General features: G+C 48.6%; 1 protein-coding gene across 2 annotated transcripts in view; it reads right to left on the bottom strand.

Annotated features, from left to right (window-relative positions):
• acbd6 (acyl-CoA binding domain containing 6) overlaps nt 1–26,552 on the bottom strand; it is a 571,355-nt gene that overhangs the window by 260,000 nt on the left and 284,803 nt on the right. Inside the window, exons 1-3 of one of the 2 annotated variants that reach the window (XM_038794992.1) lie at nt 12,903–13,275; nt 2,856–2,920; nt 1,873–1,969 (exon numbers count right to left, since the gene is read on the bottom strand). In XM_038794992.1, coding sequence (XP_038650920.1) covers nt 1,873–1,969; nt 2,856–2,920; nt 12,903–13,094 — 354 coding nt within the window. In that variant the 5' untranslated portion in view covers nt 13,095–13,275. Of the gene's footprint in view, nt 1–1,872; nt 1,970–2,855; nt 2,921–12,902; nt 13,276–26,552 lie in introns of those variants that run through there. The other variant, XM_038794993.1, reaches the window with a different exon arrangement.

Below are 26,552 nucleotides of genomic sequence, written 5' to 3'. Positions count from 1 at the left end.
CACAACTGATTGATGTCACCTGCACCGATGCAACATCAGATCATTCGCACCACTCGCGAGAAGACGAGCACCAAGAAAGCAAAGATGCGGAATCCAATTCTCCACAACTGATTGATATCACCTGCACCGATGCAACATCAGATCATTCGCACCACTCGCGAGACGGAATGCTCAATGACTCAAATTATCCACTCGGGACACTCATAGAGTATAACAAGAAAAACAAAAGTCAAAAGAAACACAGCAAGAACAAAAACAACATGAAGCGCGACAAGACCAACAACAATAGCAAGAAGCACAGCAGAAACGAGAACGACAACAGCAAGAAGAAAAGCAACATGAAGCGCGACAAGACAAACAACAATAGCAAGAAGCACAGCAGAAACGAGAACGACAACAGCAAGAATAAAAGCAACATGAAGCGCAACAAGACAAACAACAACGTCAGGCACAAAGATAGCGACAACGACAGAGGCAGAAACAACAAGAATGGCAACAAACACAACAAAGTCAGGAGCAAAGATAGCGACAACAACAAAGACGGAAACGACAAAAACAGCGACAAGTACGGCAACGGAAACAACAAAAACAGGAACGACAGAAACAACAGCAATGAAACAACGACTTGTACACAATGGCACTACTTGGCACATGATGGACGATGCCACAGCACACTGCAAAACGATAACAAGACTACAAACATGTCATGGGATGACAACGAATCGCACAAACTCACGTCTGCTCCAGAACAAGCAAGCACACCAGCATCCAAGGCGGATGAGACAATAAATCAACACCACAAGCACAAAAAAAAGTCCATGCCAGTCAACATCAGTGATGTGACCATGCAAACACCTCGGGATGACGCATTGGGTACTTAAGATAACAAGGAACACCAACAACATTCACAGCGGACTTGCAATATCAATATCACCACGTCATCAACAACAAAAAGAAAAAGAAAAAAGCTCTGAACAAATTCATCAAGTTTGGACTCATAAATGTGTTTATTAAGTTTGGACATATAAATACATTGGCTTTGTTAACCAAGGCAATAGCATCATCACTTGTATAGATACGCATATCATAAGTTACTGTTTTGTATAATTTTCCTTAATGATGTACAGAAACTATGTAATGAGAAAGAGGGGGATGTGGTGATCATAGATTGACCAGATACAAAAACAACAGAGCAAACACGAGCGGGAGAGCTATAAATACACTGGGACAGGATGTACAATTTTCTTTAACGATGTTCAGAAAATATGTTAAGAGAAAAAGGGGGATGTGGTGATCACAAGTTAACCAGATGCAACACAACTGAGCGACCACTAGAGGGAGCACGGGAGAGCCATATAAATAGATCAGGACAGGAAGTGAGGACACACTCTTCACAGCAGGCGGGCTGGTAAGCAGGACACACAGCAAGCAAAGCTGGTAGTTAGCACTGGAAGGTAGTTCTAGGTCGAGCTCTGGAAACTGAACGAACTCACAATAAAGCATCTTCTCCACACTTGAGACTACAAGCTTTATTAAGACACGAGGAACAACACAGCTATTACATGCACACACATCATTATACAGTGCACTTTCCCTGCTTTTGATCCTAACTCTGTGAATATGAAAGAGAACTCCGTGAATCTCCCACTTGGTCAAGCAGGTATTTGAACTATGCAACTACAGGAAGAGGCTGAAGGATAAATGCAGAAACACACAAAGAAAGGGTGGCACCTGGTCACATAGGATAGCAGAGAGTGACAATGCGGCAAAGAAAAGATCAAGGAAAAAGGTAGCAAATAATTGAAAATATGGTTAGTTCCAAACCTTGCAACTTGTGGGTGTAAAACATTGCAGCCATCCCTGTAACATTACCTTAGGATTCCACTCTGGATCCAATTTCTTTATAGCTGCAACATATTCCTGCATAGCTTGTTGTGCAGTCATATCACCCATCGCTTTCCAGGCTTCCCTGTCAGTAAACAAGAAACAATTTAAGTCGAAGATATGTAAGGGAAGCAAAATGTTCAGATTTGGCTTGCCTCATCAGATGTTCTGCTGGGCATAACTTCTGTTCCCGTTCTAAATTTTGAATTTCTCTCCTCCAAAGTTTGCGGTAGCTAAGGGCAAGGATACAGATTTGCAGGCGCCAACATCCCTCCTGTAGCTCAATAAGATGCTTTCATTCAATTTAGTATACTGTGTTCACAGCTCACAATATGGTCTCCTCTACAATGGGGAGACGAATTGCAGACTGGGTGACTGCTTTGTGGACCACCTCCACTCAACCCACAAGTGTGACCGAGTTTACGTTTATTTGCTATTTTAATTGACCAGCTTGCGCTCGTGCTCACACTTCGGGTTTCAATACTACCTCTCTTCAACTTAAAAGCACAGAAAACTACAGTCGATCGCTCTTGAACACTGGCCTTCAAATTTGAACAGCCAATAAGAACACAATGAAAATACTGTAAATATTCAGCAAGTTTGGCAACATCTGTGGAGAGAGAAATAGTTAACATTTTGAATAAACCCTGACTCTTCAGAACAGGGAGTGGAATAACGTGTGCAGCAGGAAAAGTAGTCCTCATCCCAGCAGCTGAATAATTCTGAACTCTACAGTGACAAGGTATACTGGATACATTTATTATATATGGAGAATGACTGTGGGAAAATAAAGATGAGAGTGTGACAGCACTCACACTATAAAATATTAACTCTCTTTCTCAACAGACGCTCAATATGTCCAGCACTTTTATTCCATCCTACCCATATGTGGTTCTATCTCAGAACAAACATAGGTACTTATATTTAATACTTATACTGAAAAAAGAAAATTCTAAAAGAAAACCACTTACCATTTCTGTTTGCCTTCAAAATCAAAGAACCCGGGCTTTGGGATATCACATTTTCCAAATTTTGCCTTGAAAACAAAACACAGGAATAATAGCTGAAACTATTGATAAGAGCAAATGAAGAAAAGTCAGTTAGTACAAATCTCATTGGTATGATGCAAAGTGACAGGACATGGGCCAGAAGTTTTCTTTTCCGTTTGAAATGGTTTTTATTCTACGGACCCTACCCAGCAAGAAACAGAAGAAATTTTAATCCCATTTCAGTAAATTGGAGCCAAAAATTAAAATAAAGTGCTTGCTCATATCTTTGGAATCAATGGACAGTCGAAAAAAGATAACTGCCTGTGGACGTCACAAACCTGGTTTGAAGTCCAAGTTATGTAAAAAAAACATTGACGGTTTCAAAGATGCACTCTAAGATTCTTGACCTTTAGAGTTCAGGATGTGCAATCATGTTCTCATTTTAGGCATACCATTATAATCCTGTTCAGTATTTAATATATGTATCCAGTATATCACAAACATTGGCTTGTCACTGTGGAGTTCACAATTACTCAGCTAGAGGGATCAGGACTACTTTTCCTGCTGCACAATTTATCCCACTCATTAGGGAAAGATTTATGCCTGCAAGATTAGCTTTGTACAAAATGATCCCGGTGTTCTATAATTTCCTCACTTCATATCACAGACTCCTTCCCAGATTCATTTTCTTTGCCACACTCTTCTGAGTGACAGCATGCAATGGCTGCCTGATCACATCGTAACGCAGCTCATTACCAATGCAAGGGGAGCAAGTAAAACAAACAGCACCAAATTTAAAAGTGTCAGATCTTCACAGGAATTGCATTACAAACATTCCAATTAGGATCAGGAGTAGGCCACTCTGCCCTTCGAGCCTGCTCTGCCATTCATTCTGATCATGGTTTCTCTAATTTTACCTCAACCCCACATTCCTGTCTACTCGGGGATAACCTGTGCTTATCAAGAACCTAATCAGCTCTGATTTAAAAGATATTCAAGGACTCTGCATCAACTATTTTCTGAGGAAGAGTATTCCAAAATCTCTCAACCCTCTCAGAGCAAACTGTTTTCCTCATCTGTCTTAAATGGCTGACCTCTTATTTTTATACATTGGGCCCTTGTTCTAAATTCTCTTACAAGAGGAAACATCCTTTCCACATCCAGCCTGTCAAGTCCCCTCGGGATCTTCTATGTTTAACTGACAACTCTGTCTGATTTCTTGGAGACGGGGATAGGATCACAAACTGGGGTTCTCTTTGGCATTTTCAATAGTCATGTCATGTTAGAGATTTATAATGAGCACCTGGAGTCAAACTACAGATAGTTGGGTTCTGTAGACATTCTGCTGCAAGTCAGTTCAACAAGTTTTTAAAATATTTTTATTAAACATATTTTGATAAATACAAAACTGTAAAACATACAGAAGCAACAATACCTCCACCCCCCAAACACCCCCCCCCCCCCAAAAGCTGATGATAACCAGCTCTTTAAAGTACAAAATAAACAGCTGTCATCCATCTTTTGTAGAATCCCTCAATAGCCCCTCCTCACAGTGTACTTAACTTTCTCAAGGTGTAAAAACTCCATGAGATCCCACAGCCATACTGAGGCAATGGGTGGAGTAGCTGACCTCCACTCCAACAGAACCCGCCTACGAGCAAACAACAAGGCGAAAGCGAAGTCAGTTCATTATACTTGGGGATTGAGTGAAAGGACTTTAGAAAGGAGACTGGAAGACTCGTCCAGGTGTGGCGGGGAAGAATGGATCCTGTTGGAAGCCAGAAGAAGCTTGGAACTTTAACCACAATGATATATGTCTGCTGAGAGGGTGGTGTAACATTTAAACATGCCATGGGGTTTTCGGTAGTGTTATTTAGTTAATGGAGAAAGTACATTTTCTGAAGTTTACTGTTTTGGCTGTCTACTAAGTAATGTTTAGTTGATATTGATTTTAACCTGTTACCGTTAAAAGTCTAGAAATGTGAAATCTTGTGATGTGGTTCTTTCCATCGGTCGCTGGGAAATTCATATCTCCTCTTAAAAAGTTATCAGTCTCCAAATGGATCAAAAAACCAGCCTTAACTTCTCACGCCATGAACATTTAGAATAATTTATTTTTTTACTTATTTTGTGAGGGCCACAAACAATCCAGCATGGGTTTGTAGAGTCAAACAGAAAGTAACTTTATTTGCAACAATACGTACACAGCAGCATTAGAAGTTCACTGCTGCATCGTTCTCTAGCCGGTACCACACTGGCCAGCTCTATTTATACAGCTGCAAATACTAGTGATTGCCCTGCCCCCCTCCCCACCCCCCCCCGCCACGGAACTCATACTCCTCGAGTCATGTAATAATCAATTGCCCCCAGCCAATAGGATCCGGGCAGCTTACAACAGCTTATAACATATCTTCAATACTACTTTCCATATAATCAGAGATGTGTTTTTTTTTATTTAGAGTATCCAATTATTTTCTTTTCCAATTAAGGGGCTCTGTCCCAATTGCTGTCTTCGGGCACCTCTGCACCATCCAGGACCTGTTTCCGGAGTTATTTTCGGGGCCTTCCGGTGACCAGGCGTCAGGGACGGAGCAGGTATCTGCACCACCGCCTACCACTGGCCCGGGACCCCAGGGGGAACCCGAGGAGATCCCGCCTGTCGATGATCCCGGAGGCAGGATCAAGGCGGCCTTGGGTTGGTTGGTGAGCCCGTGTCACCTGCCGCACTCAGTGTGGTGGAGGATTCGGGCCCGGAGGGCGACTGTCCAAAGGCTGTCAGCTGCCCAGTATCGGGAGCGGAGGATGCAAATGAGGCGCTCTGCAGTGGGGTGCAGGGCTCACTCATGTCTGACACTGTGTCGCCCCTCACCCCCTCTGGGGGACTCCCGTAATCTAGCACATCATAATTGAAGGTTCTTTTGTTTTTATGCCTCCGTAGATAGTTCAGGCAGTGTCCTATTGGGCCCTCCTCCACCAACACCCCGACTCCCTCCCTCCCCACCATCCCCTTCCTGTCCCTTCTGTTGGTTCAGAGGCGAGGGTATCTGGTCTCTCCAGCGCACAGTTTAGTGCTTGTACCATTTGTTTTTTGTAGAAATGTGTTGTGAACTGTTTTAATAATCAGAGTATCCACCGCGCCCCCCCCCCCCCCCCCCTCCTCCTCCTCCTCCCCGTACATTGGTACTGAGTGGAGGGTATCCTGTTTTTCCAACACAATATTAGCGTTTGTACCGTTTGGCCTTGTATACGTTTCTTACTGTTTTAATAAAAACATATGGCCAATCCACTTACCCTGCACATCTTTGGTGGTGGGGTGAAACCCACACAGACAGGGGGAGAATGTACAAACTCCACACAGACAGTGACCTGGAACCGGGTCCTCAGTGCAGTAGGCAGCAGTGCTAAGCACTGCGCCCCCGTGCCACCCCAAATGGTCAAAAATTTATCTGTACCCTTTGACCCTGTGCACTGGGAGCAGAGAAGCAAGCAGAATGGATCAAATTGATTATACCTGGTATATAGATACAATAACATACTAAGCTTCTACCCACATGTACTTGCAACTCAAGAAATAACACTGACGTCGACAGAATTAAAAACAGTTACGGATTTAGTCATGTATTAAAATATATTTAATAACCAATGTAAAAAAAATGGCTGTCTAATAGTCTTAGGATCTTAAGAACTTAAAAGACTATTATAGAAAAAGCATGTTCACTCTTTTCACTTATTAAGAAAGATTTAGAGCAGCCAACCAGAGTTGACACAGACCCCAGTACAGAATATGCCTGTTATGTCTGCTAAGGATATAACTCCAGGCATAGGCTATTGTACAAGATGTTCTGGAGCTCATAAAGTGGGGCCTTATGCCCATATGTAAATAAAATTGATTAACATTAGCAAGATGTCCTCTCAAAAGACAAACAGAAAGTTCACCTTGTGGGCTAGGGGCTGAAATAGGAAAGGTGTATTTTTATTTCTTCGTGAGATACGAGCATTACTCCAAGGCCACCATCTATGGTCATCCCACTTAGAACCGGGCAGTTTGCTAAGACAGTTACGATGCGGGCAGCATGGTCAGCACGGACTTGGAGGGCCGAAGGGCCTGTTTCTGTGCTGTACTTTTGTTCTTTATGACAGCTGAAACTCAACCACATTGCTGCAGGTCTGAAGTCACATGTAGGCCAGACCAGGTAAGATCAGTCAACTTCCTTCCCTAAAAGACATCAAAGAACCAGGTGGGTTTTTACAACAATCCAGTGGTTTCATGGTCGCCAATCCAGATTTATTAATTAACTGAATTTAAATTACGCCAGCTTCCATGGTGCGATTTGAACTCGTGTTTCAAAAGCATTAGTCCAGGCCTCTGGATTACCAGCCGAATAACATTATCAATACACTAGGGGCAGCACGGTGGCCTAGTGGTTAGCACAACCGCCTCACGGCGCTGAGGTCCCAGGTTCGATCCCGGCTCTGGGTCACTGTCCGTGTGGAGTTTGCACATTCTCCCCGTGTCTGCGTGGGTTTCGCCCCCACAACCCAAAAATGTGCAGAGTAGGTGAATTGGCCATGCTAAATTGCCCCTTAATTGGAAAAAATAATTGGGTAATCTAAAAAATTTTTTTTTAAAAAAACATTATCAATACGCAACCAATGTAAATTGGACAATTGTGTGTGTGGGAAGATGGAATTGAACAAGCAATTGACACGATTTGGCCACCAGTCTGTAAAAATAAAGCACCATATATAAACGGGCGGTCAAGAGGACAAACACAGTCAAAGGGAAAAAGGCAATGAAGCAATCATTGCAACGCACAGCTGAGGCCAAACCACTTTGTCTAAATCATAACCATTCTCTACTGTCACCGGTCGTATGTCTACTCTGATTATGTGCTGTATTTGAAATTTCACTTCTCAATAAACCACTTTAAACTAAACTACTGTGACTCATCAAACTGAGTTGAGTCCCCCTGAGCAAATCTCATACCAGGTATAAGGGTAGCAGAGAAGGGTGTTTACTTCTTTACATCCAATAGATCAGATCAATGTTATTATTATTCCTGCAGTCTACACCTATACAGGCACTTGATTCTGTATATTTCTCCCTGTGGCGTAGCCCATTAACCATGCTAGTACTTACTTGTCACTATAGTTTGCCCTTTTCTCCCTATACCTGATTTGATCTCGTTTAGGCCTATTTCTGGGATTTACCGCTTTTTAACTGTTCCTTCTGTTTTTCCTTTACCCGTCATTGGAGTTCAGCTACCAATATATCTGTAGTTTACCTATTTACACATTTCCCTGGGCTTTACATCCATCCCTGGTGGGGGCTACACCTGTTCATACCAAATTGTGAGTGTTCACGTGTCCCTTGGGGCTTACCTGTGCCTGGGGATTTACCTGTTTATACCTGTCCCTTCGGTTTACCTGTTTAAATCTGTCACTGGTAGGTATTACAGCTGTTGGACCTAATTCCTGAGGGTATATCCGTTTCTAGGGATTGCAGCAGTTTGTACCTGTTAACCGATTTGCAGAGGTGTTTGTTTATCTGTTACTGAGAGATTTTGATACCTGTTCCCATTTTGATACCTGTGGGGGTATTTGGTTACATTTTCGGGGAGGGGGAGGGGCAGGGGCAGGTATTTGGTTACTTGTTCCTGGAAGAGGTGGGTATTTGGTTACTTTCCTGGGTGCTAGTGGTTTTTATTTACCTGCTCCTGGTGGGGAGATATGGCTATTTGGTTATCTGTTCTCGGGGACCTGGGAGCATTTGGTTACCTGTTCCCGGGGGGCTGGGGGTATTCGGTTACCAGTTCCTGTGGCAGAAGGGATGAAATCTGGTTACCTGTTCCCAGGGGGCTGTGGGTTATTTTGCTACATGTTCTCGGGGGTCTGGGGTATTTGGTTAATTGTTCCCTGGGGATCGGTGTTATTTGGTTACCTGTTCCTGGGGGGCTGGGGGTATTTGGTCATCTGTTCCCGGGGGGGCTGGGGGTATTTGGTCACCCGTTACTGGGGGTATTTGGTTACCTGTTGCCAGTGGGCTGGGGTTATTTGGATACCTGTTCCCGGGGGGCTGGGGGTATTTGGCTACCTGTTCCTGGGGAGCTGGGGGTATTTGGCTACCTGTTCCCGGGGAGCTGGGGGTATTTGGCTACCTGTTCCCAGGGAGCTGGGGATATTTGCTCACTCGTTCCCGGGGCCTGGGGGTATCTGGTTACCTGTTCCTGGGGAGCTGGGGGTACTTGGTTACCTGTTCCCGGGGAGCTGGGTGTATTTGGTTACCTGTTCCCAGGGAGCTGGGGGTATTTGGTCACCCGTTCCCGGGGGGCTGGGGGTATTTGGTCACCCGTTCCTGGGGAGCTGAGGGTATTTGGCTATTTGTTCAGGAGGGGTCGGGGCTATTTGGTTACCTGTGCCCAGGGGGCTGGGGTTATTTGGTTACCTGTTCCCGGTGGGCTGGGGTTATTTGGATACCTGTTCCCGGGGGGCTGGGGGTATTTGGCTACCTGTTCCTGGGGAGCTGGGGGTATTTGGCTGCCTGTTCCCGGGGAGCTGGGGGTATTTGGCTACCTGTTCCCAGGGAGCTGGGGGTATTTGGTTACCTGTTCCCGGGGAGCTGGGGGTATTTGGCCATCTGTTCCCGGGGGGCCGGGGGTATTTGGTCACCTGTTCCCAGGGGGCTGGGGGTATTTGGTCACCTGTTCCCAGGAGGCTGGGGTTATTTGGTCACCCGTTCCCGGGGGGGGCAGGGAGTATTTGGTCACCCGTTACTGGGGGTATTTGGTTACCTGTTGCCGGGGAGGTGTGGATATTTGGTTACCTGTTCCCGGGGAGCTGGGGGTATTTGGCTATTTGTTCAACGGGCGGTCGGGGCTATTTGGTTACCTGTACACAGGGGGCTGGGGTTATTTGGTTCCCTGTTCCCGGTGGGCTGGGGTTATTTGGTTACCTGTTCCCGATGGGCTGGGGTTATTTGGATACCTGTTCCCGGGGGGCTGGGGGTATTTGGCTACCTGTTCCTGGGGAGCTGGGGGTATTTGGCTACCTGTTCCCGGGGAGCTGGGGGTATTTGGCTACCTGTTCCCGGGGAGCTGGGGATATTTGCTCACTCGTTCCCGGGGCCTGGGGGTATCTGGTTACCTGTTCCTGGGGAGCTGGGGGTACTTGGTTACCTGTTCCCGGAGAGCTGGGTGTATTTGGTTACCTGTTCCCAGGGAGCTGGGGGTATTTGGCCACCCGTTCCCGGGGGGCTGGGGGTATTTGGTCACCCGTTCCTGGGGAGCTGGGGGTATTTGGCTATTTGTTCAGGGGGGGTCGGGGCTATTTGGTTACCTGTGCCCAGGGGGCTGGGGTTATTTGGTTACCTGTTCCCGGTGGGCTGGGGTTATTTGGATACCTGTTCCCGGGGAGCTGGGGGTATTTGGCTACCTGTTCCCGGGAGGCTGGGGGTATTTGGCTACCTGTTCCCGGGGAGCTGGGGGTATTTGGCTACCTGTTCCCAGGGAGCTGGGGGTATTTGCTCACTCGGTCCCGGGGGGAATTTGGGTATTTGGTCACCCATCCTGGGGGTATTTGTTCAGGGGGGGGTCGGGGCTATTTGGTTACCTGTTCCCGGGGAGCTGGGGGTATTTGGTTACCTGTTCCCGGGGAGCTGGGGGTATTTGGTTACCTGTTCCCGGGGGGCTGGGGGTATTTGGTTACCTGTTCCCAGGGGGCTGGGGGTATTTGGTCACCTGTTCCCAGTAGGCTGGGGTTATTTGGTCACCCGTTCCCGGGGGGACTTTGGGTATTTGGTCACCCATCCTGGGGGTATTTGGTTACCTGTTCCCGGGGAGCTGCGGGTATTTGGCTATTTGTTCAGGGGGGGTCGGGGCTATTTGGTTACCTGTACCCAGGGGGCTGGGGTTATTTGGTTACCTGTTCCCGGTGGGCTGGGGTTATTTGGATACCTGTTCCCGGGGGGCTGGGAGTATTTGGCTAACTGTTCCCGGGGAGCTGGGCGTATTTGGCTACCTGTTCAGGGGGAGCTGGGGGTATTTTGTTACCTGTCCCCGGAGAGATGGGGGTATTTGGTTACCTGTCTCCGGAGAGCTGGGTGTATTTGGCTACCTGTTCCCGGGGAGCTGGGGGTATTTGGTCACCTGTTCCCGGGGAGCTGGGGGTATTTGGTCACCTGTTCCCGGGGAGCTGGGGGTATTTGGTCACCTGTTCCCGGGGAGCTGGGGGTATTTGGTCACCTGTTCCCAGGGAGCTGGGGGTATTTGGTCACCTGTTCCCGGGGAGCTGGGGGTATTTGGTCACCTGTTCCCGGGAGCTGGGGGTATTTGGTCACCTGTTCCCGGGGAGCTGGGGGTATTTGGTCACCTGTTCCCGGGGAGCTGGGGGTATTTGGTCACCTGTTCCCGGGGAGCTGGGGGTATTTGGCTACCTGTTCCCGGGGAGCTGGGGGTATTTGGCTACCTGTTCCAGGGGAGCTGGGGGTATTTGGTTACCTGTGCCCAGGGGGCTGGGGTTATTTGGTTACCTGTTCCCGGTGGGCTGGGGTTATTTGGATACCTGTTCCCGGGGGGCTGGGGGTATTTGGCTACCTGTTCCCGGGAGGCTGGGGGTATTTGGCTACCTGTTCCCGGGGAGCTGGGGGTATTTGGCTACCTGTTCCCAGGGAGCTGGGGGTATTTGCTCACTCGGTCCCGGAGGGAATTTGGGTATTTGGTCACCCATCCTGGGGGTATTTGTTCAGGGGGGGTCGGGGCTATTTGGTTACCTGTTCCCGGGGAGCTGGGGGTATTTGGTTACCTGTTCCCGGGGAGCTGGGGGTATTTGGTTACCTGTTCCCGGGGGGCTGGGGGTATTTGGTTACCTGTTCCCAGGGGGCTAGGGGTATTTGGTCACCTGTTCCCAGTAGGCTGGGGTTATTTGGTCACCCGTTCCCGGGGGGACTTTGGGTATTTGGTCACCCATCCTGGGGGTATTTGGTTACCTGTTCCCGGGGAGGTGTGGATATTTGGTTACCTGTTCCCGGGGAGCTGCGGGTATTTGGCTATTTGTTCAGGGGGGGTCGGGGCTATTTGGTTACCTGTACCCAGGGGGCTGGGGTTATTTGGTTACCTGTTCCCGGTGGGCTGGGGTTATTTGGATACCTGTTCCCGGGGGGCTGGGAGTATTTGGCTAACTGTTCCCGGGGAGCTGGGCGTATTTGGCTACCTGTTCAGGGGGAGCTGGGGGTATTTTGTTACCTGTCCCCGGAGAGATGGGGGTATTTGGTTACCTGTCTCCGGAGAGCTGGGTGTATTTGGCTACCTGTTCCCGGGGAGCTGGGGGTATTTGGTCACCTGTTCCCGGGGAGCTGGGGTTATTTGGTTACCTGTTCCCGGGGAGCTGGGGGTATTTGGTCACCTGTTCCCAGGGAGCTGGGGGTATTTGGTCACCTGTTCCCGGGGAGCTGGGGGTATTTGGTCACCTGTTCCCGGGGAGCTGGGGGTATTTGGTCACCTGTTCCCGGGGAGCTGGGGGTATTTGGTCACCTGTTCCCGGGGAGCTGGGGGTATTTGGTCACCTGTTCCCGGGGAGCTGGGGGTATTTGGCTACCTGTTCCCGGGGAGCTGGGGGTATTTGGCTACCTGTTCCAGGGGAGCTGGGGGTATTTGGTCACCTGTTCCCGGGGAGCTGGGGGTATTTGGTCACCTGTTCCCAGGGAGCTGGGGGTATTTGGTCACCTGTTCCCGGGGAGCTGGGGGTATTTGGTCACCTGTTCCCGGGGAGCTGGGGGTATTTGGCTACCTGTTCCCGGGGAGCTGGGGGTATTTGGTCACCTGTTCCCGGGGAGCTGGGGGTATTTGGTCACCTGTTCCCGGGGAGCTGGGGGTATTTGGTCACCTGTTCCCGGGGAGCTGGGGGTATTTGGTCACCTGTTCCCGGGGAGCTGGGGGTATTTGGCTACCTGTTCCAGGGGAGCTGGGGGTATTTGGCTACCTGTTCCCAGGGAGCTGGGGGTATTTGGTTACCTGATCCCGGGGGGTCGGTTACCTGTTTGAAGCGGCTGTACAGGTAGAGCAGAGTCTCGCCTCCTGCCGCGTGCACGAGATTCTGCGCGTGCTGGGCCGCGTGCTCGAACTCGGCCTCCAACGCGCGCGCGGCGCCGCCCCCCTCCTCGTCCTCGTCGGGTTCGGCTTCTGGGTGCTCCTCACTGCCGCTAGCCCGGCCCGACACCGCCGCCATGTAGCCGGCTCCAGGCCCAGGCCTCCCACCGCACTCCTGGGTTACCGCTGGCCGCCGGGGCGCTCGGTTAACCGTTGGTTATCCGCCCAACTTCTCACTAACTATCGGCAAACTGGCCCGTACCCATCAACACTCCGGGTGGAACACGCCCGCCCCGTGCGCAGATTCCGCCTCTGCAGCTCGGGCTCAGCAGCAGGGCAGGGGCATACAATAAAGGGCACAGTTCTGATGAGTTTGGACGCAGATGCAGATGTTTGTGGAGATTGAAATACAGTCAGGGAACAGCGAATTACTGCCACTCATTCCCTGCAAAATCCAGCCACAGTTCAAATATTAAATAAGACCCTTTCATAGGTGTTTAAAGTTGCTTTAAATGTTATTGATGCCCATGTAAGAATAAAACGCTTTCCAACTCAATGGACTATTCGGATTTCTGTAATCTTGGCATAAATATACCATGCACTCAAAAATTTTCATAGAATTCCTTCAATGCAGAAAGACCACTCTGACCTAGGCCCACTCCCCCGCCTCTTTACCCTAAGCCCACACATTGATCATGGCCAATCCACCTAACCCACACATTTTTGGACATTAGGAGGCAATTCAGCACAACCAACCCACCTAGCCTGCACATCTTTGGACTGTGGATGTAAATCAGAGCACCTGGAGGAAACCCACGCAGACACAGAGAAAATGTGCAGACTCCACACAGACAGTCACCCAAGGCTGCAATCGAACCCAGGTCCCGGGCACTGAAGGCAGCAGTGCTAACCACTGTGCCACCTTGTCACTCACACCACCACCCTTCAACCCCACTCCCGTGCATTCAACCAGTTCAACTCAATTACTTTCTCGTGATCTGAATACCCAATCTACATTGGAAGTGGAAATGTTACATTTTGGTCGGAAGTTCAGGGAGAAACTATAAAATAAAGGATACAATGCTAAAGAGTTTGAATTCTAAAGATTCAGAACTTTTTAGATACCGTAACAACTATTTTGCTTCTCTGTTACCTGTTTCTAAGTACAATAAATGTATCCTCCGATATAGAACTGTATTTTCCCTCAGGTGGGCTTGTTCGGGACTTGGAAACAACTCGGCTCCTTATTTTCGGCTGGATTGAATTATTCTCGTTGCCAATGTTGGAGCTCGAGGTAATAAAATGAGGCAGTATTAAATCCCAATGGTGATTTATTAACAAAAGAAGAACTTTATATAGCAGATCAACTCAATTCCAACATAGGACTTCTAGGTTTTCTCTGATAATACCCTGTTTCCTGGGTCCATGCCATGGCACCCGATAGGCTGAGGTTCGCATGCTCCATTCCCACAGGCTCTGGGTGGGTCACATAGTCCCCGAAGGATCACCACTTAATGGGGTCGGGCTACCACAGCAGCTATCTCCCATCAATCATTAATTTAATTATCTTTAATCCACTGAATTGATGTTTCAGATGCATAGAGCCTCGATCATATTCCATCTGGTGCTGCATTCAGTTTTGGGCACCGAATGCCAATAAAGGTGTAATACCCCTTGATGTGACCATCAATTCACAAGACACATGGTTGGAAGTGAACAGTGGTTTTAATAGTCTTACAACAGAGCCTGCCTGCGACGGGATGAACTGGCAGGCAGGCTCACGACTGCAAAGCTTTATACTTCTGGTTAATTGGAGGTGCCATGGGCGGAACCATGGGCGGAGCCAAGGGTGGAGCCCAGTACAAACTCCTCATCTCCCCCTATGGGCAGAGCCATGCAACTGCTCGTATACCGAGCTTAGAAGAATTAAACACATACAATATAACACAGTGTGAATTACTAGATTGTGATTCACCCACTGTAAAAAAATCAAGTCCAGCGGGGGTGATGGGCCTACAAATTGAGTCGGTCCGGCGGTCGAGTTGTCCTCAGAGATCTGCGAAGCACTGGAGTTGCAGCCTCTTCTGGTGGCTAGATGGTGGAGGTCGGCGAGGGTACCATGGCGGACTCCAGGGGTGATTCGGTCCGAGCTTCGTACCCGACTGGTTCGACTGGTGACGGGGAGCGCCGGAAAACCATAGGGGCGGGGGCGCGGAGCACAGGCAGTGAACCTGCAGGCGTGGGGGCGCCGGGCGCGGGGGGTTGGGTGGGGTATAGTGTGAGGGGTACCTCGGCGGTAGCAGTGTCGGAGCTGGAACCTGCAAGCGCCAGGCACCTGAGGGAAACAGTGTCCTGACGGCCATCAGGGTATTCGATGAACGCATATTAAGGGATCGAGTGGAGTAGGAGCACTCTCTCTACGAGTGGGTCAGTTTTGTGGGTCCGGACGTGCTTCCGGAGGAGAACCGGGCCCGGTGTCTTCAACCATGCTGGGAGCGAAACCCCCGTGGTAGTGCACCTGGAAAAATCAAATAGCCGCTTGTGAGGGGTCTGGTTGGTGGCGGTGCACAGGAGGGACCTAATAGCGTGGAGCGCGTCGGGGAGGACCTCCTGCCAATGGGAGGTCGGGAGCTTCCTCGACTGGAGTTGTCAGTAGGACGGTCTTCCTGACCGTCGCGTTCTCCCTCTCCACCTGCCCGTTCCCCCTGGGGTTGTAGCTGGTAGTCCTGCTCGAGGCAATGCCCTTGTTGAGCAGGTACTGATGCAGCTCGTCGCTCATAAAGGATGAACCCCTGTCTCTGTGTACATAGCTGGGGAAACCAAACAGGGTGAAGATGCTGTGCAGGGCCCTAATGACTGTGTGGGAGGTCATATCGGGGCATGGGATAGCAAAGGGGAAGCGGGAGAACTCGTCTATTATGTTTAGAAAGTACACATTCCAATTGGTCGAGGAGGGTGGCCCTTTGAAATCGATGCTCAGGCGTTCAAAGGGCCGGGAGGCCTTTACCAGGTGGGCCCTGTCTGGTCTATAGAAGTGCGGTTTGCACTAGCACAGATCAGGCAATCCCTGGTGATGGCTTTTGCCTCCTCGGTGGAGAAAGGCAGATTTCGGGCCTTGACGTAGTGGGCGGGCCGGGTGACCACCGGGTGGCAGAGGTCATTGTGGATAGCTTTCAGGCGGTCGTCTTGCGCGCTGACGCATGTGCCAATCTGGGGGCTCGTTGAGCTTCCCCGGTCAGTACATGATATCGTACTTGTAGGTGGAGAGTTTGATCCCCCACCGTAGGATCATATCATTTTTAATTTTTCCCCTTTGTGAGTTGTCAAACATAAAGGCGACCGATCTTTGGTCGGTGATGAGGGTGAACCTCCTACCTGCGAGGTAGTGCCTCCAGTGACGTATAGCTTCCACGATGGCTTGTGCTCCCTTTTCGACCGAGGAGTGTCGAAGTTCCGAAGCGGAGAGGGTTCGGGAGAAAAAGGCGACTGGTCTCCCTGCCTGATTTAGTGTGGCTGCGAGGGCGACCTCTGAGGCATCGCTCTCCACCTGAAAAGGGACGGATTCATCCACCGCCCGCATGGCAGTTTTGGCGATGTCCTCCTTGATGCAGGTGAAGGCCTGGCGAGCCTCATCTGATAGAGGAAAGAGTGTGGCCTTAAATAGTGGGCGGGCTTTGTCCACATACTGAGGGACCCACTGGGCATAATATGAGAAAAACCCCAGGCACCTTTTGAGGGCCCTGGGACAATGAGGGAGAGGGAGTGGCAAGAGGTCCGGGTCGGGTCGGTCCGGGTCGGGTCCCAGGACTCCGTTTTCCACGACATAGCCGAGGATGGCTAGCCTGGTCGTGCGGAAAACGCATTTCTCCGTGTTATACGTGAGGTTGAGTTTCTGGGCAGTCTGAAGAAATTGATGGAGGTTAGCGTCGTGGTCCTGCTGATCATGGCCGCAGATGGTGACGTTATCCAAGTTCGGAAACGTGGCCCGCAGTCCGTACTGGTCCACCATTCGGTCCATTGCTCGCTGGAACACCGAGACCCCATTCGTGACGCCAAAGGGAACCCGGAGGAAGTGGAAGAGGCGGCCGTCGGCGTCGAACGCCGTGTAGTGGCGGTCCTCTGGGCGGATTGGGAGCTGGTGGTATGCAGACTTCAGATCCATCATGGAGAAGACTTTATAATGGGCGATCTGATTCGCCATGTCTGCAATCCTGGGGAGGGGGTACACATCGAGGAGCGTGAACCGATTAATGGTTTGGCTATAGTCCACTACCATTCGGAATTTTTCCCCGGTCTTGACGACCACCACCTGAGCTCTCCAGGGGCTATTACTGGCCTCTATGATCCCTTCACGTAGCAGCCTATGGACCTCGATTCTGATAAACACCCTGTCCTGCAGGCTGTATCGCCTGCTGCGAGTGGCTACGGGTTTGCAGTCCAGCGTGAGATTGGCAAAGAGTGGAGGGGGGTCGATTTTTAGCGTAGCGAGGCTGCAGATAGTGAGTGGGGGCAAGGGCCCGCCGAAGCTGAGTGTGAGGCTTTTGAGGTCACACTGGAAGTCGAGTCCCAGTAAGAGTGGGGCGCAGAGTTCGGAGAGCACGTATAGCTGGAAGTTAGCGTAGCTGGTGCCCTGGATCGTTAGGGTCTTGGCGGTGCGCCCTTGGAGGTGAACGGAGTGTGAGCCCGAAGCGAGGGAGATAGTTTGCCGTGCAGGGAAAATAGGGAGCGAACAGCGTCTTACCAGGTCTGGGTGTACGAAGCTCTCGGTGCTCCCGGAGTCAAAGAGGCACGGTGTCCTGTACCCGTTGATTTTAACGGTCATCATTGAGTTGCGGAGGTGGTTTGGACGCGACTGGTCCAACGCGACTGCGCTGAGTTGCCGGTAGTCGGCGGCTCGATCAGCTGTGCTGGAGTGGCCCCGTGATGACTGCCCTCTGAGTTCGTAGTCGTCGAGGTGAGTTTCAGAGTTTGAAGAGGATAGATCCCAAGATGGCTGCCCCCGTGGATCGCACGTGGCGGGCGGCGAGGAAGATGGTGCCCAAGATGGCGGCCCCCATGAGTCGCACGTGGCCGGTCGCATGGAGGGGGGTTGCCAAGATGGCGGCCCCCATGAGTCGCACGTGTCGGGTGGGGGCGGAGTCGGAGTACAGGCCGCAGAAGTTCAGGGCCTGCGGGCCTGTGAGTTTTGAAAACGAGTGCTCTGGGCTGCGGGAGAGTTTGGAGAGGGGGATTTCTTCGCCAGGCAAACCCGGGCATAGTGTCCCTTGCGACCGCAGCTGCTGCAGGTTGCGTTGCGGGCCGGGCGGTACTGCCGTGGGTGCTGGGGCTGTCCGCAAAAATGGCACACTGGGGCTGAGTGGTGGGTGGGTGGCCGCGCGGCGCAGGCCTGGGGCAGTCGCTGGTCGGTGGCCCAGGATGAGGTCTCTTGGTCCGCGGGGAATGAGGTGAGGCTGTGGAACGAGACCTCCATGGTAGTCGCCAATTCTACAGTGTCCTCCAAATTCTGGGCCCCCTTTTCAAGCAACCGCTGGCGCACATAGTTTGACCTGAGTCCTGCCACGTACACATCTCTGACGGCAAGCTCCATATGCTGTTCGGCTGATACAGCTTGGTAATTACAGTCCCGAGCTAAAGTCTTTAATTCCCGCAGGAATTCATCCAACGACTCCGCGGGGCACTGGCGGCGGGTCGTAAAAATGTGGCGCGCGTAGACCTTGTTGATGGGCCTCACGTACATTCGATCTAGCATGGCTAGGGCCCCCGGATATGAGGTGGTACTGTTAAGTTGAGTAGATATACGGTGGCTCACCCTTGCGTGCAGTAGACTGAGTTTCTGTTCCTCTGTAGTTTCTGATGTGCTTGATTCAGTCAGGTAGGCCTTGAAACATCGGAGCCAGTGTTGAAAAATTTATTTCGCCTCTGCAGTCTGCGGGTCGAGTTCTAGTCGATCAGGTTTGAGGGCTGATTCCATAGTCGTTTTCTTCAAGTTTCCTAAGACTATTAAATTGATGTGACCATCAATTCACAAGACACGTGGTTGGAAGTGAACAGTGGTTTTAATAGTCTTACAATAGAGACTGCCTGCGACGAGATGAACTGGCAGGCAGGCTCACGACTGCAAAGCTTTATACTTCCAGTTACTGGGAGGAGCCATGGGCGGAACCATGGGTGGAGCCCCGTACAAACTCCTCATCTCCCCCTATGGGCAGAGCCGCGCAACTGCTCGTATACCGAGCTTAGAAGAATACAACACATACAATATAACACAGTGTGAATTACTAGATTGTGATTCACCACACCGCTTGAATGTGCAAAGCACAGTTTATGCCTGCTCAGTTCCCACCAGGAACAAACAAGTGCACAATGTGGCCTGTCATTATCTGATTTCTCTCTTCCTTTCCAATTATATAAATTGAGACTCCTGTCAATATTCTATTCAGCACAGTGGCACTGGTTAGCACTGCTGCCTCACGGCGGCAAGATCCCAGGTTCGATCCCAGCTCTGGGTCACTGTCCATGTGGAATTTGCTCATTCTCCCCGTGTTTGTGTAGGTTTCGCCTCCACAGGCCAAGGATTTGCAGGCTAGATGAATTGGCCACGCTAAATTGCCACAGTGAGCAATCAGCAATGGTCACAGTGAGGGAGTCACTTTCCACAGTGGCTGCTGGTCACAGCGAGGGAGTCACTTTCCACAGTGACTGCTGGTCACAGCGACAGAGTCACTTTCCACAGTGATTGGCGGTATTGGTGTTTCTGACTGAAACAGTTGTTCTGTGGTCCTGGCTGGCTGATTCTCTTTTCTCTGGGTTTGCAGCAAGAAATCTGGTGGTTTTTCAAATTCCAAACAGGGCTCAGCTATGTTGAGAGAGGTTTCAGAGAGAGATAAGGCTGCCTACTGTCTATGGTAGTTTCCATTTACTAGTTCAAGTACAATATATTTCTCCTCCAAGAGCTGGGTCACAAGACCGTTTTGGTTTCAATATAGTGCTGATCTTTGCCATTGTCTGAGAACTCCATACACTCTGTGGAAGAAAATCTTCCATGGCCCCATCAGCATGTTCACTGGAACAGTGGGGAAAGAATTTGGCGATAGCACAAACAATTGGTGTCACGTCGGCGTAAATTTCCCTTAGTATTTTCTGCTGGTGCCTGCCATGGCAGATCAGGAAACCCGCTGGGGACCAGCATGAAACTGTATTGCAACCCGCTAATGCAATGCAGATGAAGGATCAACCTATGCCCAGTTCTCTACGATGCCAGTGTGAAAACACGACGGTCCAAAACATATCTGGAACAACGTGGCATGCAAATGTCGGTACTCAGCCGAATAATGCCTGGAGCTGCCTCCGGAGTTCAGAACGGAGGCTAGCTGCAACCCTGGACCCCGATCCACCACAGCAGTGGGTGGGGGAGGGGAGCAGCTACAGGCAGATCTTCCAGGTGCATTGCCATCAAGTAGGTCCATCCTCCAACCTGAGTGCATTCCCAGAGATCCATCACCTTTTTCAGAAGGTCCATCTTCTTTCTTCACTAGTGGGTCAGTGACGTTGGGCGCCTTTTCAAAATGGTGGATCATGTGCCAGGGAATATGGCACAAAATCTCTGGCTGAATTATTAATGACATGGGGGCTGGAAGATATGGCATAGTTTCCTGTTGACCTCGACAGTAGGAAACGCTCCACGTTCCCACCCCCCGCCATGGGAGAATTCCACCTTGTGCCTCCATAAATAGCTTGCGAGCTTCACAAAGGCAACTTAATAGCTGCTGTAGGCCAGCATCCTTTGTTTAGCTCAAAATTTTATTTTTGAAAAGTTCAAACAGATAACATTACAAATGAATATTCTATATAGCAAATCTTTGTATCACAAGGTGCAGAATTTTACAGCCCCGTCGGGTGGGGTGGGGGCAGAGTTGTAAACTTCGGCGAGCTATTCGAAAGTCTTCGGTGGAACTGGAAAATCCTGCCAGTGTAAAATCCGCCTTCAGTGAATCATTTGCTGGGTGATGGGTCTTGTTTTATAAATTTGTTGTGTGCCAAGTTAGTTTTAATTTTTAGTGGATGGATAGCGCTGAAACGTCTTTAATAATCCAGAGAAATCAACTACTGTTTCAGCACAGAATGGAAAATTAGCTGTAATAAATGTTAGATTTGAAAGATCATTTGTGCTTTTTTCAACAGCAGTTAAGAGCTCAGTGTGGCAATCAGCGTGGTTTCAGATTCTTTTCAATTTTGTTTCTTGGGACAACATTTTGTTATATATGCAAATCCAATTCAATTTGAAGTTAATGAATGTTTTCTAAATGGATAGTTAAATTTGACTGGACTGCCTGTTCTGGGTTTCCTGTCACTAAGATTGCAGCCACCACACCCCTGCCTACTGCCCAGATACACTAAAGAAAATGGGAGTCAGCTTAGTTCAACTCAAGGAAGCCAGAGTCCAGTTGACTGATCATGTAAACTAGGGTAAGCTGCTGTGGCTGCTGTTTGTAGTTTGTAAAGTAACATTGGCTCCTCGCGCTCCCAGCTTGCCCTTGTATCACATTACCCTGGCCCTTGACCTTGCACTTGTCTCACATTGCCCTCACTCTTTCCCTTGCCTTTGCCATGGCTCTTGCTTCACCTCGACCCTCATCCTTGCCCTTGACCTCATCTTATCCTTACTCTCACCTTGCTTTAGACTTGTCCTTGTTCTTGCCCTTAACCTCATACCTCACCGTTCACCTTACTTGTCTTTGTCTCGTCTCACCCTTGACCTCTTCACATTTTGCCTTTGCCTAGCTGCAGAGGAGAAGGTCAGTAGTAGCAACTAAAGTCAAATGAACCTGTCCTAGACAGGTAAATTAATAATATGGAAATAAAAACACATCAGAAAATTTGACTTTTAATGAATTACTAAAAAGCTGTGGACCAACCTATTCAAGAAGAGACTTAAATGGATTCTAAAGGTAGAAAATGGGACCTCTTTTCTGTTCTTCAATCTGGGAGGTAGTATAGTGAACACAAAGCAAGTTTGTAGCTTACAAAGAAGAATGGCATAATGTGCACATTTCACCTATTCCATCCTGATTCACTGCCATGGACTTTTATTCTGGAAGAAAAGAGAATAATAAGGGTTCTTTAGCAAAGACCATGCCAGCAACAGAAGGAGAAGTTGAGCAAGTATATAGACTCCAAAGAATTATGTAGAATGTACAGCAAACTCAGGTCATTCAGCCCAAATGGTCCAGGCCACTGTTTATGCTCCAGAACAGCCCCCTCCTCTTCCAGTATATCCTTTGATTCCTTCCTCCTTCACACACATAGCAAGCTTTTGCTTAAGCTCAGCTACCCTAGCCCCCTTATCTACTTGACCTTTGCCAGTGCTTTGTAAGTACTCTCTTTCCTTCCATAAAAACAATCCATGTCAGGGAATCAAGATGGAAAAGATAAAATGTGCACCCCAACCTTACTTACACTTGAATGTAAAGGGACAGTGATGTGCTCCCAAACAAGTAATTAAGCACTGAATTTAAAACACCATTTTCATCAGAAGATTAAATCAGAAATGGGAATAACAAATCGGAGCTGCCTTTTATGTTGAGGGAAGAGTGAATTCAAGATGAATGAGCAGCACATATCTTTCTGTTTCCAGGTCAGGCTGTCCATGTAACGCTGATAAGGGACTGCCAAATCATCATTGGTAGAATGGTACTGCAACAGTCGTATCATATGACTCTATGGCCATTAGGAAGATGGACACTACTTTTTAAAAAAAGCATAAATTTGCCTTGACAAAATCAACTGCAGGAATCAGGTGGCCTCTGATTTCAATCCATACAAGGATTAACTCACGTCTGAACATGTCTCTGGAAAAGCATTAAAGTGTAAATGTCCTTTTTTTTAGGGCTTTCTATTGAAGAGGCTTGAGGATGCAAGATACTTGTGGAATTCAGACTTAATACTGTCTGGATATTTGCAAAAACTGAGATACAAGGGTGTGACCCCCATTTGGGGCAGAATTCTCCCATTCCACCCGTGGTAGGTTTGGTGACAGGCGGGAGTGGAAAATCCAGTGGAAGGCAAAAATTCAGACACCCGCCAATGTATAAACAGTTTGAAATTCTCCCAGTGGCAGATTAATAGGGGGCTGCTTCTCCCACTGCCTGGTGGCGTGAAAATAATTGCATTCATTTGCCCATTAAAACAGAAATCTCGTTAGCCCTTCCAATCTTGCATCACATCAACGAGAAATCATATTGGCCTCAATCCTATTTGAAAAAGGGCAACATACACAAGGCGAGGTGTCAAGGTGAGTACAACATACATAGCCTACCTGCATAGCGCTGTGCCTCTCCTCCGGTGCTGAATGCCATTCTGTTGGGGCAGACTGTTCATGCCAAGCTGATCTTGATGGAAAGTGCTGTGCTGCTTAACTCAAGGATCCTCATGTCTCACTGACTCATACCAGTACTGCACCCGGGGTTGGTAAGAGCAGGGTTCTTCTGCTCCTGGTGCCGTACACCGTTGTCCATCTGGACAGCACTGTTCTCCAATTGACTGAAGTTTGACCAGGGTAAGGTGCAAGGTAAGGGGGGGGGCCGGCGGGGGGTTTAAGAGAACAAGGCAACGTAGATGAAGGAGCGTCCTCCTCCAGTGAGTTGTTTACTTGTCCACCACCATTCACGGCTAGATGTGGCAGAGCTTAGATCTGATCCATTGGTTGTGGAATCGCTTAGCTCATTCTATTATTTGCTGCTTATGCTGTTTGGCACAGAAGTAGTTGTGTTGTAGCTTCACCAGGTTGACACCTCATTTTTAGGTATGCCTGATGTTGCTAATGGCATGCTCTCCTGCATTCTTCATTGAACCAGGGTTGATCCCTTGGCTGTGGTAATGGTAGAGCGGGGGAAAGGCCGGGCCATGAGGTTACAGATTGAGGCAGAGTACAATTCTGGCGGTACTGATGGTTCACAGCACTTCATAGATGACCAGTCTCAAGTTGATGGATCTGTTAGCACCAACACTCCTATCAATATCATTGTGGACGCATGCATCTGTGGCTGACAGGTTGGTGAGGATGAGTTCCAGTATGTTTCTCCATCTTGTTGGTTCCCTCACCACCTGTCGCAGACCCAGTCTAGCAGCTATGTCCTTTAGGACTTGACCAGCCTGGTCTGTGGTGATGTTATCTTCATGATGGATATTGAAGTCCCCCACCCACATTCGGCAGCTTTTGTCACCCTCAGTGCTTCCTCCAAGTGGTGTTCAACTTGGAGGAATACTGATTCATGAGCTGAAGGTGGGACAGGACATACCCAGAAATGGTAATGGTGGCGCCTGTAAGCTATGATTCCATGAGTTAGACTGTAGCATGACTAGTCAGTGGGACAGCTCTCCAAATTTTGGGGCAAGCCGCCGGATGTTAGTAAGGAGGACTTTGCAGGGTCGACAGGGCTGGGATTGCCGTTGTCATATCCGGTCCCTCGACAATACCAGATGGTCCGTCCAGTTTCATTCTTTTTTATTAACTTTGTCGATACAGCTGAGTGGAGTTATCGAGCATTTAGGTATCACAAAACTTATTTCTTCCCTAAAGGACATTAGTGAACCAGATGGGTTTCCACGACAATCGGCAATGGTTTCAAGGCTATCATTAGACTTCTAATTCCAGATTTTTACTGAATTACCCTGGGTCGCTGGATTACTAGTCTCGTGACAACATCATTACATGAAGACCTCACCTAATATTTGACAGATTCCTCTGCGCCACAAGTGTTAACTGAATAATTGTAGTGCTGCTGGATCCAGGCATGGTTTCAATGCCATAGATTAATTCTGTTATAGTGGCTGACCACTGGGTGGCAGAATCCCCACACTGCATCAATTTGCAAGATGTGCTGCACAGAAAATATTGTTTTGGATGAGACAGGAAACTGCCTGGTACTTGGTTTGCATAGAATTGCATAGAATATGCAGCAGAAACAGGGCAATCAGCCCATTTATTCTGTGTCAGCCTTTATGCTTCATCCTATTTCGATCCTGCTTTTCCATTTTTCTTCATTGCTTATCAAGCTTCTCCTTTAATGCATCTGTGCTATTTGCATAACTTAATTTTTCAAACAGCATTTGCTGCATTCTGGGATTCACAGCAAATCCTTTGATACATGTTGTGTGTGCTCTCTCTAAGTAATACAATGGTTAACTATTAACTGTTACATCACCCTGCCTCCCCAACGGCTGTGAATTAAATAGTGCAGTGGCACCAATCTAAATACCTCTTTGAAGTTAGCCAGCACCGTGTCCCAAAATCCGAAGCAACTAATTGGTTAATGTTTTTCAACGCCACACTTGTGTTTTTACATTGGAAGCATCTCCAGATGCAGTCCTGATATTTCCAAAGAACAGACATCTGACTTTCTGCCTCATTAACACAGAAGCATAGTTGGTAAATGAACTGCCCAGTGTGCTACTGTGTCACGTAGTGCAGCTTCCATCTGTGTTGTATTGTCTAAACTCAGCTAGAACGCCACACTTAACCTTGGTGTCACTAGACCCCTACCCCCACACACACAAGCACATTCTGGGAGCTGTATTAATTTGACCTTGAGTGAGAAGAAGTTTTGGCTGAACCCTCAAAATCCAGCTTGACTCAGCCCTCACTGGTGCGGGGGGCCGGGGTGAGGGGGGTTGGTTTCGTTAGTCTATTACCAGGGGCTTATAGCTTGAAGGGTGCCACTCCACACCAAGCTTGGCTGACCAGGAGTCTGCCCTGCTCTTACCGCCAGCCATTGGCATGTTTGGAAGTATTTTCCAGGTTGACACACAACCTGTTTGACCGCATTATAAAAGCACCTTACTTGGTCATCAAATCCTGGGGTGGGATTCAAACCCAAAGCTTCTGACTCAGAGGCAGGGGTGCGACCGACTGCACCACAAGACCTCCCCAGTCACTGATTATCTGGGTAAAATGGTCTATAGTCAGTGAGGTTCCACTGATGGAGCTTTATACCCAATATGGAATTAGGTGAGGAGAAATGGACGAGGAATAATGAAAAAAATAAAATTAGTTTGCAATAGTAATTTCTTTGCGTTCCATTGAACTTTGTAATCTTCATGACCATGCACAAGTGGTTTGGGATCTTCACCCTCTATATACCAATATTGATGTCAGACTAAAGGGACATCGCAATCCATACTGCAGGAAATGTCTACAAATTAAAGAGCGCTTTTATAATACTTTCAAAATGGGAGGTCCTACTCATTCTTCATACTGTTCGATTTTAAACCAGGATGCTGAAATGCTAATTTTATGTTAGATCTTAGTCTGGAATATTTATCAGATTGTGATATTGTGCCCTGTCACAGTCATAAATTGCACAGTCAGGCAGGCAGTGTGAGCTCTTTACAGATGAAACCCTTGTAGCATATTTTAAAATATGCTCACCTTTGTTGTATAAATACACCACTGCCAAATCTAAATAGCACAAAATTAAATAGAAAGGCTTTCATTAGCATTATACATGTTGAATATTCACAGATTATGGTACTATCGTGCAGTGCATAGATGCTACTACAGTTCTCAAAGGGTTAAACTGCTAATGATCCTTTTGTAATC

Source organism: Scyliorhinus canicula, chromosome 4 (genome assembly GCF_902713615.1).
Source record: "Scyliorhinus canicula chromosome 4, sScyCan1.1, whole genome shotgun sequence".
Taxonomy (NCBI): Eukaryota; Metazoa; Chordata; class Chondrichthyes; order Carcharhiniformes; family Scyliorhinidae; genus Scyliorhinus; species Scyliorhinus canicula.
Note: the sequence above shows the minus strand (reverse complement) of the source record. Positions and strands in the feature narration are given on the sequence as shown.